Below are 18,366 nucleotides of genomic sequence, written 5' to 3'. Positions count from 1 at the left end.
TGTGAATCATTTATTTTCTATAAATTTCTGTTATATAGACCTGGTGCTTCTGCACTGTTGTTGTTAGCTAAACTGTCAAGAGTTTTGTCTCCCCTGGGAATGCTGGCTGCAGAGCAGAGAACCCAACTGTATTCTTGAAAACTTCACTACAAAGCCTTTTATACTGCCTGTCTTCTGTGTGGATTTGTCAAGTATAAAAACCTGCTAATACCTTTGGAAATGCTAAACTTTGAAAAATATTCCAGTTAAACCTGGTTCTCGTTATTCATGCATCATATTTTCTGTCCTCTTATGTTTTTATTGCTAGGAATATTTGCATGGAAATGGAATTTTGTTTCTCCAGCAGTTCTTGAATGCTCTGAGAATACAAAACTCTTTTCTTCTTTCTCAACATAGCTGCTCCTTTGTGAATTCGGAGTGCCGCCATATTAGCTTTAATGACTGAAATATTGTCTTGCCCTGTTTGCTTGCAGAGCAACATAAGTATCGTGGCCTGACCAAGGTTAAATCCTGGGCAGAGCATGACTGACTAAATTTTAAATAGGATTTATGTGCATTACCAAAGTCTGCTCCTGCTGATGCATTTTCATGTTCATGGCAGACAGAAGTTAGGGAGCTGGTGGAAAGCTTTGTTGCTTCTTACCTTTCCAGACAATCTGTGCATTAAAATTAATCCACCTTGACTGCCATATCTCAGCTTGAGTCTGTAGAGTTGGCCACTGTAAAAATTCTCACTTTACTTATAGAAGAAGCAAAACTGATGTAAAAGTAACAAATACACATGACATTTTTTTGTGAAACCTTTCACAGTGAATTTCTGCTGTCACATTTTAGTTGGTCATTGTTAGGTGTGATGAAACAGCATCTGTCTTGTCTGCAATATTACCCTCAGAGACTTCTAAAACCAGAGTTATGTCTTTGGATTTAAAAATAGATTAGCTTTTAAGCAGCAAGGGTGCTGTCTTTATGAAAATGCCATTAGCAGTTTAAGATGTAGAGAAGCCCTGTAGAAAATTACTCCTTTGCAGAAAACTTGTTCCATGTTTGTCACATGCGATCATTGACTCTTTAACAGAGAGACAAGAAAACTTAGAGATTGCAGCAACCTAAGTCCTCAGATAAAGATCAGGGGATTTAATGTTATAATACAAAACATTAAAAAATAATTTAGGGGTGTGTATTTGGGCATGGGAGGAGAGAGAAAATATATAAATAATTTGCAAGTTTTCATCTGTTTACACCAAAAGAGTTCATTCTTGTGGAATGGTTTGATTCCTGTGAAGGAAAATTTCTGCTGGAGAACAATTTTCTCAGAAAAGCTGACTGGCTTCAGATAGTAACTCTCCTTGTTTCATTAATTAGATGCTTCGCAGCCTTTCTATTTTAAGATGTGTCCTAAAAATCATAGTGATAGTGAGCTCCTGCAGGTTAGAAATCTGCCATCAGAATGTGAGCAGGACTGCAAGAGTTGAAAGGGTCATTGGTTGGTGAAACACATGTTTATTTGTTCCAGTCCATCATGGAGATGCTGGGGGAACTCATTTGCCAAGTACTCCTTTACTTATCAGATTTGACCAGTGCTTTTTTCTTTTTTAATTAATTTATGTCTGTTTCTGTTTCTTTGTTTTTAATGATCCATGAAATTTTCATTCTCCTTCTCCCTCACCCCTCTTTCTTTCCCCAGGCTCCAATGTTTTCTTGGTCCCGGCTGAGAGATGCTGACCCTGTTCTTCGATGTGAAATGGCCTCTACTGGGGAGGTATCGTTTAGGTTTGCAATTTTTCTTTAAACCAAGTTGCCTTTAAGCATCATGAACCTTTAAAAATTATCTTACTACTGCCTGAATTATGATGGCATCCGTAGCTTCTTCAGAAAACTGAAAACATCTTTCTTAGCTTCAAAAACACATTGTCCTGGAAAAAAAAACGTTCATTCAGCCACTGGATGTCCCTCTTTACCTGCATGTCAGCTCCCTGCATTGGACCTGGTTGGTGTGACAGCCTCAAGTGAGTTTATCTGAAAGCTGTCGGGTTCTGGGAGGTTCTCGGTGAGTCAGTCTGTTTTATGAATCAGCTGCTTCTAGACAGACAAATGCTTACAGCTTTCAGGGCCCCATTGACACGTGCCAGAATAGCAATATTGAGACTCTAGGTCGTGGTTTTTGGTCTTGGAATGTGCTAGTTACTTAAAGGCAACAAATATGTGTGGTGATATTTTTCTGGTTGCCTGGTAACCATCAAGGCATGCCCCAAGGTGCAAAAGGTGAGAAAGAGTGAATAAAAGGTGATGGCTGCAGGATGAGGGGAGACTGGGCCTCTTTACCCACTCTTTCTACAGCAGGGCTGTGAGGTTCTTCTGATGTGGAAGTGACACAAAGCTGTTCCTCCTCCTGCATAGGCTCAGCACTGATTGGCAGCCCTCACCCCTCAAGAGCTACAGGTTTCCATCTTCATCACTTGAAGAGATATTAAGTCTTGTAGAACAGAGAGCTTTGTTCATGCCTCTTTCCCGAGCTGTCGATAGCTTCTGTAGATATACCCAAGCTACCTTTAAACTGGCTTGCTCTGTGACTTCTAGGGAAGAGTTGCGGTTGCATGAAACTTACTCTGGGCTAGAAAACTCACTTGGGAAGTGGTTAAAGATTGAGGCAATTACATTAGGCTTAACTCTGCTCTGCTATAGCTATGCAGGTGGCAGAGCCTGGGCTGCTCCATTTGATGTGAGCTTGGGTATGTCTAACATGAGCTGTTTTCATTAGAAAAGATGTAATTTTACCATGAAAAAGCACTATACCCAAATGCAAGGTAATAACAGCCTTAGGTCTCCTACATCTTTCCAGAATTACTTTATTTTGTTCTTTATAATGTGTTGGAAATCAGTATTGCAGAATGTTTCCTTTCAGTGTAGTTAGTGGGCAGAAAAAAAGCCAAGTGACTTCTGTGACTTCCTTGTTTTCAGTAGAAAACTGATTACAGAGATACCACCCCAGTCCTCCCACCCTCTGAAAAAAGGTGGAATTAAAGTCAAGAATTATTTCTCTGAGCTTTATATGAAGTTAGTGATTACCTTGATCATAAAGGAGAGATTATTAACTTTTATGAGTTGGAAAGATCCATATTCACAAATGCCATAAAATGTGACAGTTACATAAGACTTTCTTATGAACGAAATAAGGGTAACAACTTGCTTTGGGTAAAGTGCTCAATTATTCCTCAAAACATTTTTCACACACATGACTTGATTTGGGCTTGAGTGTGTCACATCTGGCTGGCAGAGGTGTATTTTGCTGGAAATCATGATTCCCACAGCAGCAGAATACAAGGTGCTGGGAGTCCCTTTGAGTATTGTGGCTGTATTGACTACGCCATAATGATAAACCTCTCATGGCAGGCTGGGAACCCCTGGCCCACAAAGTAGGGGGCTGTCCACCACCCTGGAAAGTCCAGGGCATACGTAACCCATTGGCCAGATACACTGTAGAACAGCCTGAACACTCCAGGATGAGTTTTTAAAGAAAAGTTGGGATTGTAATGATTTTTTTTGGTTTTTATCCCATTCCTTGCAGGATTTTTGTTTCTTTGGTTGTTCTTTTTTTTACTTTAGAAGGTCTGACAAATCATCATTTGTTCTTCTTACATGAAATACTGTTTTCTGCTCACCATGGTAACAGGGAGACCATGAGTGTGAGGGCTCACTCCGTGATGGGAAGGACCACAAGAGGAAAATGGGAGAGCAATTCTCAATCAGCCCCTTTATCCCATCTGTGCATGTGTGTAGATCCTTTACTTCAAAGAGAGAAACCTGTGACAGTTTCTGCTTCTGTTTTTCAAGAAGTGTGGAGCTCCACAGACAGTTCTGAATGATGGACAACTGCTAAATGATTTTTATCGATTTTTTTGATCAACTTTTTGTTTATATAAAAAAAAATTGTTATGAATTGGCGTGATTGCTTTGTTGTTTTCCTAAGAACATTTTACTTGAATTTCTTACATCTGTGGACTTCTAATGGAAAAGCATCTTTAGATAACCGTGGTTTATATTCCCAAGAAAAAACAGAAGCACAGGGTGCACCAAGGGCTGTGGTAGCCCCTTTGGCAGCGTACACAGAGAGAGATGCCTGCGTGCAGAACACTCCCTGCTATTTAAGCATTATATCATGTTGAACACTCAACAAACGCTGGAGCAGAGGCTGTGTACAGCAGTCCCATAACTCAGCAGAATCAATTGTTGTTACTCCTTGGTGTGCTGTTGGAAACTAAAGCGTTGCTTATTCCTTTGTTATTGCTTCATTAAAGTTACGAGGTTTGTCTATAACGATTTTCTGATTCCCGTCCCCCCTGCCTGCAGGCTGCTTGCAAAAGAAGTCTGATTTGTGTGAAGAAGTCCAAAGAGCCTATTTAAGATTTAATCCCTGTTTCTTTTTAAAGCAGTGGTTTTTAGGTGTTCTTGGTTCTCCCCTTCATGCTGTGTTCTTTGTGCCTTTTCCCAGGTCGCGTGCTTCGGGGAGGACGTGTACTCTGCTTTCCAGAAGGCTATGCTTGCCACAGGGTTTACGTTTCCTAAGGAAGGGATTTTGATTGGTATCCAGGTGAGTCCTAAAAATGAATGCTGTGAAAGGACAGACACAGAGGAACCCAGTGACTGTTGTCTTGTTTTCATTCATGTGTCTTTGTGGCTTAAATATGTTTCTCTGCAATGCATCTTGAAGTTCAGTAAGACAGTGAGGAACGAACTCCTCACTGGAGGGGTATTCACTGGATTCCCTGGGGCTGGCCTGCTTTTTTTTTTTTTCCCCTTCTGGCTCCTGATACCCAGTTTGCTACTGGGAACTGCAAGAGTTTGCTGTGGGCAAACCCCAGGATTGCTGCAAGCTGAGGGTTGGGATCAGAGAGTGAGCAGCACCTTCCTGTGGGGGAATAAAGACCATAGGCAATTAGTTCAGAGAAACTTGTCGTCTGGACCTCAAAGTCCACTCCTTGCCCTCTCCCACATGGGAATCCTGGGGTTGCTACTTTCCAGTCCTGATGTAAAATTCTCTTCATCTGTACACTGCCTCTTGCCCTTTGGAAACCAATTTCCCTCCACCCCCTGAAAGCAATGAGACAGTTTCCATACTGCAAAGCTGGACCTGCTGAGCTTTCTGCATAGATGAACATATTTCATTCCAGGCAGAGCTGTAGCATCATCTAACATCATAGAAAACAGGACATTGTTAGGGTGTTGTAGGGCTCGTTGTTGGTGTAGCACTGTCAGGCAATGACCTCCACCAGGTATGGCCCTGTCCCGTTCCTCTCCTCACTGGAGTCACAGTGGGAATATACTTGAGTGCAGTGGGGAGTGGCACTAAAGGACAACAGCGCTGACTCTGCAGCCAGCTTTCCAAGGAGCCTAGGGGCATGGCTGCCATGATTCCTTTCCCTCTTTGATGAATGTGTGTGGCCAGCACTGTTCCCTGCCATGGAGTTCCTATCAGCTAGAAGGAAGTAGCTCAGAAAGGAAGAACCAATGCTGCTTTTGCACAGTAATGCTTCTGGTTTCTGTATCTTGCCAGAGCTCTCTCATCTTGGGGACTGCCTCTCAGACACATATTCTTCAGGTCCAGTGATTCCACACCAGACTAGAGCTTGGACTTTAGGGTTTCATCTCTTTCTGTCAGCATCCCTCCAAGTTGCTATATGTGACATAAAGTTTAAGTGGTGTCATTATGGGAATGTTCTCCAGTGTGATGGCTTTTGCAGACAGCCTTTTTGTGAGGGAGTTCTCAATAGGTTTGCCTTGGGAACAGCCCTGCACCATTCATAGTTCTGTATCAGTAAAGGAGGGTGTGTGTTTCAAGAAGAGAAGGTAGACAGAAAAGCAAAAGGTGTTGATTCTTTACCAAATGTTAGTTGCCAAGTGCAGGAGCTGCTTAAGTTAGGTACACTTGTAAATTATGAGGTGTGTGTATGTTCCTCAAAAAAAATTCAGGCACTTCCACTGCAACTAGAACAGTCTTGAGCCCCATAAAGACAACTGATTGCCTCCTGCCATTTCCCAGTTGTGCTTGTAATAAGGTTATGCCCTACATGATTGCATAAACCAAATAAAACAAAAAATAGAGTAGATGAATTTTTCTGTCAGACAACTGGGGTGAAAAACATGTTGAGCGGTCTGTGCCAGTGGAGATGGGAAGGGAGTGTGTGAAAAGTGGCCAGAAAAGAACATGACTTCTGCTAACAGAGATTATCACTTAGACCTTAGATATATGTATATATACACACATCTATGGATTGAAGCTGTTGCTCTAAGTTACTTCAAATTAGCAGAAAAGCCTTTGCTTGTACCTAAATGAAGTTTAAAAGTTCAGTATGAAACTGTGGGCAGTTGGTACTTCATGTCTGCTGTATATCTAATCACTGCAGATTTTAAAACATCATTTAAAAAGGGGGAAAAGTCAGGAGAAAAAAAAAAAAGAGAGCCCAGTGTTTAAAATTTTAAGCCTATTTTCCTGATAGCAGCTAAAAGGGAACAGGCAGCAAAGAGTAATTTTAGCTATAGAAAGCTTTTATGTAGGTTCTGTGTTAGTATCTGTTAAACTGAGCCAAATGTTCTTTGTACAAAGGTCTGAAGAAAAAAAAAAGAAAGGAAAAAAAAAAAAGATAAAACAACCCCAAAATCTCAACCTCCCAAACCTTTTAAAAGTAACAAGATTCTGTCCTTTTTAATGAGTGGTTTACAGTTCATTTTTTTGCAAAAGGAGCTTGAAAACAACAGATCAATCGCTTAAAGGTCTTTCTTCATTTCAGCATGTTTCTTTTATAATTAAATCCCAAACCAAGAAGTGTAAAGTTAATGCTGAGAACCATGTATTGTTCCCTCACCACTGTGGAGTTTGTCACCTACCTACTTTTCAGTGGTCTGTTTCTAAATAGAGGGTAAATAAAGCCTTGTAAGAAGGGAAGGATGGAATGCTGACCTAGACCTGACATGTAGGCTGTGAGTGGTCATCCTGGAGTGTTACTGGCTGGAGGAAAGAGGAGCACCAGCAGCATTGTTCTGATTTTAATCACAAACGTGAGGTCATCTACCTCAAACTGGGAAAGTGGTCACTGTATCCTCAGAGGGGAAATACAGGCTCAGAAGCACAGACACCAGGTTGCCCCTCTGCACGATCACACAGTGTTTAAATGTTGTTGCTGTGAGCAGGTGATGGGCTGGAGGCCCCTCCTTAGGCAGAGGCCCCTGGCTTTCAAACTGCAGGATGGCCTCTGCAAGCTGTTCTGGTGCACTTGGGGCTGATTCTTGTCAGGAACATGTACATCAGCCCACTTGTCTGGCTCTGAAGAAGGTGCTATATTTCACCTGCAGTGGATGGTGAGCTCAAACCATACCCTTCTTTCAGAGGCTTCTTTGTTTCATTACTAGTAGCTCGCTCTGATTTTTAGACTGGCCATTTAGCTCTTGCAAAAAGAGAAATAAGAAGTCAAAGGTCCTTGAATTCTGCTTCCCTCAGAAGTGTCTAGGCTCAACGTATTTAGGTTATTCTGTATGATACCTTTATGCCATTGCTGTTAATTATATTGAGGTGAAAAGAGACTGTCTTCTTGAAGGTGAAAGTCAAATAGATGTGTTAACAATAGTAGAGAGGGATATCCTGGTTTCCTGGCAAATGTTTTGCTCTGGGGTACTTTGCAAACCAAGAGTCAAATGGCTGTGCTGCGACCTGTGGTCCAGACAGGTCCCCATATCCCCAGGTAATGAACCCCGCCTTGCTGAGGAGCTTCCATGGTGGTGGACTTACAGGTGGCAGTTCCAGTGGTAGTCCTACTAGGGTGAAATGTTGGGGTCTGAACCCTGAGCCCCGAATTAAGGTTGACATATGGGTGATTCCCACAGCCCTTCATACAGAGGTGGTGAGTTTGCCTTAGAGCTTCCCCCCAGGGTGCGGCCGGCCCTGCAGGGAGAGCCAGAAGGGAAATGAGCCCCAGGGGTCCCACAGTGAGTTGACAAAGGTCAGGGGTCTGCTTGGGGATAAAAGCTGGGATCACTTGCAGGGAGTCAGGAGTGTCTGTCTGTGGAGTGCACTCCACCGTGCTGCCTGGGTCACAGTGCTGCCTGGTTCAGGGCAGACCTCCTGACTCTCCCTGGAGCTGGGCCCCACTCTGTTTAGAGCTTTGTGAATGTGGGCTGATTGGGTGAGAGTCGCCATGTGGGCACCTTTTTCTTATATGTTTAACTTGCTGGTTTGTCTGTTTCCCATGCCAGCTATGGGCAACTTTGGTTCACTGTTTATACCACCTGTTGTGGGACAAGTCATGTCTTTTGTGGGATTGTTGGGGGTGGCATCAATTATGTACCAGCTGATTGAATTGTTTGTATCTCCAGCGATCATTCATGGAATATCCTTTTTGCTTACAATACAGTCTGTGTGTTGGTTCATCTTCCTGCTGGCTGTATCATTTTTGTTGGGCCTGGTCATTGGCAGAACATAGGGCCATGCAGAATTGTTGCTAACTAAGTAATCTCCCTCAGGGTCAGCTGGGCAAGCCGTGTGTGCAGGACAGCACAAGGCAGGCTGGGCAGCCAGGGGGGACCGCAGGGCTGCTGGATTCTCCTTCGGCTTCGCACTGGTCACGGGCCCCAGGGTGTCCAAGGCCTAGTGCCCTCCCAGGGTAAATGGAGTCCGGCTGCCTTGTTAGGCTAGTGAGTGTCTGGCAGGCCATGCAAGCTGGTAATCTGACCCCTTTTCACAATGAGAAATCCACGATGCTGAAAGCCTGAGTCTGCCATTATATAATTTATATTTGACGCGAGAGGAGTTGAAAAGCTCATTTTATTTTCTCTCCTGATTGGGCTATTCAGTGATATCTCTGGAATGGAGTGCATCTGTCTTACATCTGTGCTGGTGACCACGAGATGCGGAAAGCATTGATGGAGTATTTTATTTTTAAATCCCAGCACTCCAAATCTGTTGTTTCAAGGTAACCTTCTGCCTTGCTTCCTTATGTACAAGAATTTTTTGCGTGCTCCACAGTGGATTTGGATACAGAATTCAAGATTGTCACGGGAGATGAACTGGCTTTGTTTTGAGCTGGATCTTAGTGAGAACTGATGTAGCTGTATTGAATTAACTGGGGATGTAGCCCTTTACAAATAGTGAGGCACACTAGCAGATGTGAGAGAGAGGTTATAAGAAACAGAACTTTTCTGATAAAGGAAAAAGGATACAATTCTTCAATAAATATCTTCCACTAAATAAATCTGCTTGTACTTTTCACCTTTAGGAGCTAATGGTTTCTTACACAAGTTCTTTCAGCCAGCTTGTAAATCTGAGGTTGCTCCGATACAAGCTGACAGCTGTAATTTCTTTTCATGGAGAGGCTGTTTTACGTGTCACAAGTGTTCAGTACATGTTTGATAGAAGTTTATAATACTGTTGTGAAAGCCAACCTCCCTGACCAGAAGGCAGAACTGTTCTCTCTGACTGGGAAGCTGCCAACCCTGTCACATTGTATATTTATATTTTTCAGTTAGTGTACAGAACAAGATGGCTTTCAGAATGAGGTTCTTTCCACAGTACTTCGAAAAAAACAAACCTGTTGACTCCTTTTCTCCATAGGAAATTATTCACCCCTCAGAATATTGCTCTCTCACCCATAAAGGTCAAGCTATCAGTAGCTCCAGCAGGGATGAGGGAGCTTGCAATAAACTTACTTTCAAATGGCCAGACCAGGCTAAGGTTAAAAGCAGGGTTTGGCCTGCCTTGGCAGTGAGAAAGGCATGTGCTGCATCTGATCTTTGCATTACTGTACCTTCAATATCCTGACAAAAGTTACACTGGGATCACGTTTTCACTCACCTGTTGCTCTGAAATGTCTTGTTCAAGTGCACAATTCTACAAGAAGTCATCTTATCTTTATGTCTTTTAAATTAAGTTGGATTTGGGTATACACTATGAGAGAGACTTTCAAAGGTGCCCCAAGTACCTGGCTCTCAGGTCCCCTAGGGAATCTGGTGTCCCAGTCTCCTGAGTGGTTTTGTGGTTTCCATTTCTGTGTGCCCGTGGGAGTTAGAATTTAACTCGGGTGTACACAGGCTCTTCTTCATGTGAATTTGCAAACAGAGCATCCAAAGGCAACCCAAACCATATACATGTCATCTGCCAGAAGAGAAGGCCAAATGTTTGGGTATTGATTGAAAAGCTATTTAATTAAGAGCAGAGGAGACTCTAATTGCTGTATTTGAGAAGGTGTTTGCCCAGATATTTAATATGCAGTAGTAAATCTGTAGCTGCAGTCGAAGTTAGTATGTGAACACTTTCCCCAGTGTTCTAACAAAATATATCTTAGCTGAGAGTGACATGAACTTCAGGATCCAGGCGGTTTTCTTGGAATGACACTGCAGGTGCACATTCAGACATTTCTGCACACACGTATGCACAGTCTCAGCACAGAAAGGTGTATTTGCCTCTTAGCACAGTCTGGAGGAGCTTTGTGTTGTCCAGCATAACATTGTTCCTAAATCCTAGCTTTGGTGCTGCATCTAATAAATTTCCTTTTTCAGAAGTCATTCCGCTCCAGGTTCCTTGGTGTAGCAGAACTACTGCATGAAGAAGGTTTTAAGGTAGGTTTTTTCAGTTATTTAAAGATAGTTTTCAAAATCTCAGCCTGCTACAGGAATGTAGAACATTGGAGTTTATTTGGAGACAGAGGAAAAAAAGGACATTTTTCAGTTACAAGAGGGATTTTTAGTCGAGTGATCCATAAAGGCAGCAAGTGTCACCCAACTCAAAGGTGTCATGGTTGTTGAATTGAACATATGGGATTGTCATGAGAACAAAAACAACGCCGGCTCTACTCTCAGCCTGCAACCTGGATGTTATGTCATAATCTCTTCTTAGTTCTCTAAGAGACAAAAATGCCAACAGGATGTCATGTGTGACAGGATGGGGGGAAGGAGAGGCCTTTTATATGGAGGTCTTTACAGTGGTTCATCTTCAGTGATATTCACTGCAGACAGAAGACATTCGTGGTGTTTACGTTCCTCTTGTAACTCTTCTGCATCGTTTTGCATCCATATCCCTACTAAAAGGTAATTTACACCACAGCCACAGAGGATTGGTGAAAGCTTTTTAGTATTAAGTACTTAAACACTATTTACCTTGGTGGCATTAGTGTAACTACTGGATCTACAGTTCTGACTTTCAAAACTTAATGCTAGGAAAAAAAAAAAAAAAAAGACATGAGGCAAATTTTTTTTATAAGTGATTGAACTTAAGCCCTATTGAAAGTCAGAGGGATTTAGGTTTTCCTAAGCCACTTAGTTGCTTCTGGATGTGTTACTACCGTTCATTGACTATCATCCATCAGCAAATCACAGATAACAGCAAGTTGGGAAAGTCATGCTGTTCTCTGTGTGTCTCTTGGTATGGAGAGACACCCTTGTGATGAAAAATGCCTTCCAAAATCAGTTCTGACAACCTGTCTGTGAGTTGGGTCAGACCCACATGAATTAAATGGGAAGTTTCAGTGTTACGAAGCACACTTTAAGTAACCCTTTTTTTTTTTTTTTTCCCCACTTAACAGTTTTATGCAACAGAAGGAACCTCAGACTGGCTCAATGCTAATGGTATCCCAGCAAATCGTGTGGCATGGCCGTCACAGGAAAGCCAGACTCCAGGCCTCCCTCCAGTCAGGAGGTAAGAGCAGTGGTCACCTTGTCAAATTTGTGTGAACATCTATGACAGCAAGGGGCAAATTTCTAGCTCTGTTGAGATCAATGATAGTGACTTAATGGGACTTTGGATTCAATCAAAAAGTTTTGTTTTACCTGGTTCTGTTTGGAATTGCCACAGCAGGGAGGTTTCAGCTTAATTAATGGTCATCTCATTGAGCAGTTGTATTCAGTATAGCTTGGATGTGTTGCTCCATGTTACATTTTCACGCAAGGATGTGTGGGATCTGAATATTTAGCTTTTAATGACAGTCAGTGGTGTCTTTAACAGAGTTGTGCTGAGCTGTATGAAGGCTGAATATTGCTTTGTGTCACTGAGTAGAACAGAAATAAAGCCCAAGTTCCTGAGTTGCAGCTTAGTGCCTTAATACCTCAACTCTCCTGTCTTGGGATGCAAGACTAAACTCAAATGAAAATTTTTGGTGTTGTTTACCTGTATGCCTGTGCTGTTCAGCACAGATTTTCATTAAGCAAAGCACACTGTGATACTCTTTTGTGCATTGTCTCTTCAGACTGATAAGAGATGGCAAAGTAGATCTGGTGATTAACCTGCCTAACAGCAACACCAAATTTGTCCATGATAATTATGTGATCCGGAGGATGGCTATTGACAGTGGGATTGCTCTGCTCACTAATTTCCAGGTACTTCCCATGTTGTTCTTTCTCCTATTAGTCATAAGAGCCTTCAGTGCTTTCAAGTGCTTGTGACCTTAGATTCCAGGATGATTGGACCTTCATTATCTCTGACAAGTAACAATGTGCCTGAAAATCATGGCAACACAGTTTTTTGAATGTATTTTCTATCTATCTGCTACTATACAAAATAACATTGCTCCAAGTAAAATTAAAAGGAAAATAAAAAATCTTGAGTCCTATACTGCAGCTGACATTGTTGCTGTATCAATTTTCACTTCAGAGCAAACTTCTTGCACAGGATTGCCTGTAACACTTAAATTATGCATTCAGGCAGTTTTTTAGTGGGATGGTTTTCCAGTAGGTCCTTAAACCTTACAGTAAGCAGGATGTAGATGGGCTTTCTTGAGTGGTCCCTGGGGCAATCCAGTTCCTGAGTGTCATCCAAGTGGAATTACTGCCTATCCTGTTGTAGTCCCCAATTGCCCATCATTATGTGTTTGTAGCTCCTGAGAAACCCCTTTCACATACTGATAGGGGAAGAAATGTTTGGTAGTGCCGAGTGGGACTCCTGCTGCCAGCAGTACCCTGACTTCCTTTGCGAGTGCTTCAACTGTCACAAAAGAGCCTCATCTGGCTCTCATTAGGCACAGCAGCCAAATTCCCATTGACTTCCGTGGGCACTGACGTGGAGCCCAGTGACTTGAACTGGTGTCCAGCTGTGCAAAATCTTCTGCTGTGATTGGAGTGAGTGGAGAGCAGGGAGAATGCCAAGCTGTAAATTCATAGGCAGGATAATGCCAGTTATGATCAGCAGGAGTGGGAAACTGCAGACCTATGCATTGCCTACTAGCAAAACACACTGACAACCAGAACAGAGGTGCCCATCCAAAATTTATGACTGCACACTCCTTGACATATTTCATGCATATTTCCCTTTGATTGCAGAGTTTTAATCTTTCAGTTTGAGAAAAGTAAACAACCCTATGTTCTCTTAGAAGCTTGGGCTGTAGGGGGAAACAGCAGTGCTCACGGGACAGAGCTGTCTTGCCAAAGAAGCCCAGCACCTCTGTCTCTCCAGCTGTATAGGCAGGCTCCTGAGGACTGGAGCCAACACCCATGCACAGTCACCTTGAAATTGGTATTGATTTGGATGGCCTCAAAACTTGACCTGCACAGTTTCAGGATGACAGTGTAGAAGTGTGGAGCCTGCTCTGTTACTCAGCCTTCTGCAAAAGGCTTTGTGATGCTCAGTCCTCTTCTGCTTTATATTGACAGGTTACAAAGCTTTTTGCTGAAGCTGTCAAATACTCTGGGAAATTGGACTCCAGGAGTCTCTTCCACTACAGACAGTTTGACAATGGAAATAAAGCATAGAAGAACTATCTTCAACCTGCAGTCTTATTGCTTCTGGCACCACAAGAGAGAATTGACCTCAGATCATCCACCTAACCATCTTTTCATGTATTTTGTAACATCTGCACTGATGTTTTTCCAACTCACACAATCTAATTCCTAGCCAATGCTTTTGATGGCTCATTGGAAAGCCATCCTCCTCCCATCCTCTGAAGCGTCTTCTCCCCATCTCCTCACAGGATCAAATATTAGTTACTTATTAGACAGGTGGATCCAGACACCACCATAGCAGTGGACATGAAAGGAGATAAGTGATCCTACATGAGGGTTGTTCCTTCTTTTCATACTCCCAGATATTGTTATGCTGGACTACTAGACCCTGGCCCCAGACTCCCAGGAGAGACCTGTGACTTTCTCTTTCCATTGCTGATTATTGAAGATTTTATGACTTTATGTAAGAATTAAATGTCCTTCTGCTTGATCCAGCTGATGGTGCCATGGATGCCTGCCATGGTGATGAGTGTGATAGGAGCTCTTTAAAGACAGATGAACACATATTACCCATGGTTCCCTACAACAGCTGACAGGCATGATGCAACTACTTTTTGTTTGTTTTTAAACCCTGGCCAAGAGTCATCATCTTCAGCCTGTAGATTTGATGGGAAGCAAAGGCTGTATATGTGTGGCCTGGAATTGTTTCCAAGTTCTGCTCAGTCCTTCAGTTTATTGTTTTTTTTAAAAAATTCTTATTCAACATTCTGAATTCAGGCAACTGTCCCTGTATCGTAAAGGTGCTCTCTCAGCTTTGTCTGGCTTCAAAAGTGGAGAACTCCCCAAAGACTTCTCTGTGTTGCTGTCTGATGTTTTGTGCCATGATTGCAGGCATTAAAATGGAATCCTTTCAAAATGGGGTGAAGGTGTTTCAGTGCTTTACCCCTCCCAATTAAGTGACCCCTTTGCTTTCACTCCAGCCTTCTCTGCTGCTTTTTCAGCGCTGCAATGCCCAGAAATGCTGCCCACGGAGCAGACACCCACTGTGCCACACGGTGTGTTCTCACTTGCTCTCTGTGTGGTGGAAGACTTCAGGAGCTCTGTGGCCAATGGCACCACATCCTGCAGAGTACACAGTGCCTGCCTCTGAGTGTTCACAGCTAAGGAGCAGATGTGTCTGCTTTTTCCCCCATGCTGCAGTATGTACACAGCACACCCTGGAGTCAGGAAGATTCAGAGTTGGAGAACTTCTCTGGTACTTGCTAAAGTAAACTGAAGCATTTTTCTCCAGCCTCCCTCTGTCTGCTTGAGATGCTTGGCCCAGGGCACTGCTAGCTTGCAGTTACCAACCTCTTATGTATCCCCCAGTACCTGCAGACTGCCAAGAAATGCTGCTGCCAGCTACAGGGAGATACATGGTGGTGGAGCTGGGTACTACCCAGCAGTGCTTTTACTGAAGCTGTAAGCACTGGAAGTAGTGTGCTTTGGGTTATGTTGAGGAGAGGAGCAAACCTAGGCTGCTTCTCGCATGTTACCTTGGATCCCAAGAATTTTCTAGTGTAGAGAGGGAATAAGGACTGATAGATAGTCTGGGGTTTTTAAAAGGAATGCTAAAGCATTTCAGGAAGGATATAAAATCTGATGAGAGCTGTTATTGAAAAGTACAAAGGAGCAGGCAGAAGCTGCAATGGTTTTGGGTGCAGTGGGACATTCTGAACAACTGATGCTAAGTGCCAAGACCAAATTTTGAACCAGGTGTGGACTTCATTTCTCATCTTGTCCCAAGTGCTCTTGTCATGAGCATTTCTTCAGTACAAACTTTTGTGATAGGTAAATCCCTGCCTGCTGTGCATAGGAAGAGCTTTACACTTTTTGAATGGAGATGTTATTAAAAAAAGCCAAACAAACAAATGAAAACAACCCCCAAAGTCTAATAAAAACTCCTGAAGAGCTCGAAGCCATCAAGTGTTCATCGGTTCAGTTGTGAAATGGATGAGTAATGGCAGTTAATGAAGCAGCATTCTAAATGCATCCTGCACTTTTTTTTTCAGTGGCAAAAATCCCATTAGTAGCTGGTGTCATCTCACATCCTCCCACCCTGCTTTTACCTCTAGTAGTGAACAAAGTGACATCTTAAAACATCTGTATTCTCTTGTTCTTCCTCTTCTGTTTTGTCACTTCTCTCATGAGCTGAAAATTAAATAAATGCTCTGAGTTGTGACGGCTGCTGATCCTTAAATTCTGTGTGGCTTGAATTCTGCCCTTTTTTTTTTTTTTTTTTTAAAGCATTGATGGACACTAGGAAACCATCATTCTTATGTTTGACAGTGAATGCATCATTTAATGCGGAGCTGCTCTGTGCCTCAGAGGTGAGGAAGTGGTGGGAAAGGAGCCATAGGAGAAGGCAAGTGCTCTTCAGCTGCATGTACACAAGAGAAAGGAGAAGCCTTGATTCCCCAGGAAGGACATGTGAAATGTAAGTGAGGAGCCAGCTGACAGAGCAGTGGGCAAAGAAACAGTGAAGAAATGGGAACTTTAAAGAAGGGGCTGCCAGTTTTGGAAAATGGGGAAACCTTTATTACTTTTAATTCAACTTTCCTGGAGTGCTCCCGTCCATGAGTTAGCAGTGTGAGTGTATGTCTATCTGTGTATACACATATATATACATTCCTGTTGTTACTTACTGCAGCAGCTGCAGGTACTTAAACCACAGCTTCTTTTGGTGTCCACAGACTCTCATATAATTAGAGTGGAATTTAGTAGAAAACCACAGCAGGGCTGAATTTATGCTGAGTACTCTGTAATTATGCAGTAGTATTAATATTTTACTGATGGTGCTAAATACTGGTCCCTTCCCCACTCCTCTGAAGTAGGTGACACTAATGTCCTTCCACATTTAATCAGACCCCTCTATATTTACACTATCCCATGAGCTGTCTTTTCCTCCATCTCTTTTTGGTGCCTCCACCCCTTCTGCTGTTGAAGAAAAAAGTTCTTTTTGCTCTGACTGATAGCAGATGAAGCTCTACCTCCTATCATGGTCAGAGTGAGCCAAGAAATCATTTCCCAGCTTACCTTGTGCAAACACTGAATGCTGGCTGACTTTGTTTTTTGATATGCTTTTCTTTGTGTAATGAAGGTGCAGGCACTATAGGAAAAGATTTTTAAGTACCTACAGCTGTTGGGATCAACACAGGTCTAAATAAAAAAAAGTTTCAATTGGTATCCTTTGTACCAATCTCATCTTTGCTTTTAGAGATTCTGCCTTAAAAATGTCTTTTTTTGATTAATCTTGGGGAGAGTTACAAGGACAGATGAAAAAAGATGCTGTTCAGAGCAAGAAATTTGCTAATCTACAAGTAGTCAAATAGTTTTATTCATTTTTACTGTCTTAAAAGAGGGCTGATAAAGAGGCGCATGAAGGTACGAGAGACAGTACTAAGCACAGCTTTTGAGATAAGCACAAGAAAAGGTGGCAAGAGCCACGATGAAATATAATGGGACCTAATTTTTAGTAACAGAGATGGGTTTTTTCCTCAGTAGTCAGTCTGCTGAGCTACTCTCTGGAGCTATAACTCTCCAGGTGTGCCAAGTGCTGAGAACCCTCTGGAGGCTTGTTCTGCCAATGACCAGGCCCAGCAAAAATGATAGCGCCACCAGCAGGAAGATGAACCAATACACAGACTGTATTGTAGACAAGAAGAATATTGCATGAATGATCGCTGGGGGTACAAACAGATCAATCAGCTGGTACATAAACGACACCACCCCCAACGATCCCACAAAAGATGTGACTTGGCCCACAACTGGTGGTATAAACAGTGGCCTGAAGTTTCCCATAGTTGGTATGGGAAACAGCCAGACCAGCAAGTTAAGGGCATAAGAAAAAGGTGCCCACATGGCGACTCTCACCCAATCCGCCCGCGTTCACAAAGGTCTAAACAGAGTGGGGCCCAGCTCCAGGGAGAGTCAGGAGATCTGCCCTGAACCAGGAAGCTCGGGGGAGTGCACTCCACAGACAGACACTCCTGACTCCCTGCAAGTGGTCCCAGCTTTTATCCCCAAGCAGACCCCTGACCTTTGTCAACTCAGTGGGGGACCCCTGGGGCTCATTTCCCTTCTGGCTCTCCCTGCAGGGCCGGCCGCACCCTGGGGGGAAGCTCTAAGGCAAACTCACCACCTCTGGCTGAAGCGCTGTGGGAATCACCCATACGTCAACCTTAATTCGGGGGCTCAGGGTTCAAACCCCAGCATTTCAAGGCTGGATTTCCCAGGATACACTGCTGAATACTGAGGTCAGGCTCTCCACCCAGTTGGTTGCCTTCCTGGATTTACTCTTCTGCAGTTAGCCCCATTTCAGTCACTTGGAGATTGCTCAGCAGCCCCTGCACAGGGTAGTAGCAAAGCAGTGATAGTTCGGCATGTTGAAAGAAAGGAGGAAAGAATATAAGAGAGTGAAGACAACTTACTGCTATGATTTTCTGCTTTCCTGATAGAGGGCTTGAAACACAGCCAGATGAATGAATGTGCTTTATATAAGTGGAAAAAAAATAGCACAAAGCTTAAAGAAACCTCTTTGCTCTGAGACCATTTGAAACAGTCAAAATGAGGTTCCTGAAAGTCCTAGGAAACAATCAAGTAGGAAAGACTCCATGATCTGAAAGAGCTCTTGGC

General features: G+C 43.0%; 1 protein-coding gene across 1 annotated transcript in view; it reads left to right on the top strand.

Annotated features, from left to right (window-relative positions):
* The window catches only part of CPS1 (carbamoyl-phosphate synthase 1, mitochondrial), a gene marked incomplete at its 5' end in the record, with an annotated part of 78,752 nt that extends 65,030 nt beyond the window's left edge, over positions 1 to 13,722 (top strand). Inside the window, 6 exons of the mRNA XM_008939234.1 lie at positions 1,685 to 1,759; positions 4,490 to 4,588; positions 10,543 to 10,602; positions 11,565 to 11,677; positions 12,225 to 12,354; positions 13,624 to 13,722. Coding sequence (XP_008937482.1) covers positions 1,685 to 1,759; positions 4,490 to 4,588; positions 10,543 to 10,602; positions 11,565 to 11,677; positions 12,225 to 12,354; positions 13,624 to 13,722 — 576 coding nt within the window. The remainder of the gene's footprint in view (positions 1 to 1,684; positions 1,760 to 4,489; positions 4,589 to 10,542; positions 10,603 to 11,564; positions 11,678 to 12,224; positions 12,355 to 13,623) is intronic.
* Between the last annotated feature and the right edge of the window lie 4,644 nt (positions 13,723 to 18,366).

Source organism: Merops nubicus, unplaced genomic scaffold (assembly GCF_000691845.1).
Source record: "Merops nubicus isolate BGI_N331 unplaced genomic scaffold, ASM69184v1 scaffold13044, whole genome shotgun sequence".
Taxonomy (NCBI): domain Eukaryota; kingdom Metazoa; phylum Chordata; class Aves; order Coraciiformes; family Meropidae; genus Merops; species Merops nubicus.
The sequence above is the reverse complement of the archived record's forward strand: the minus strand, read 5'-3'. Positions and strand labels throughout refer to the sequence as shown.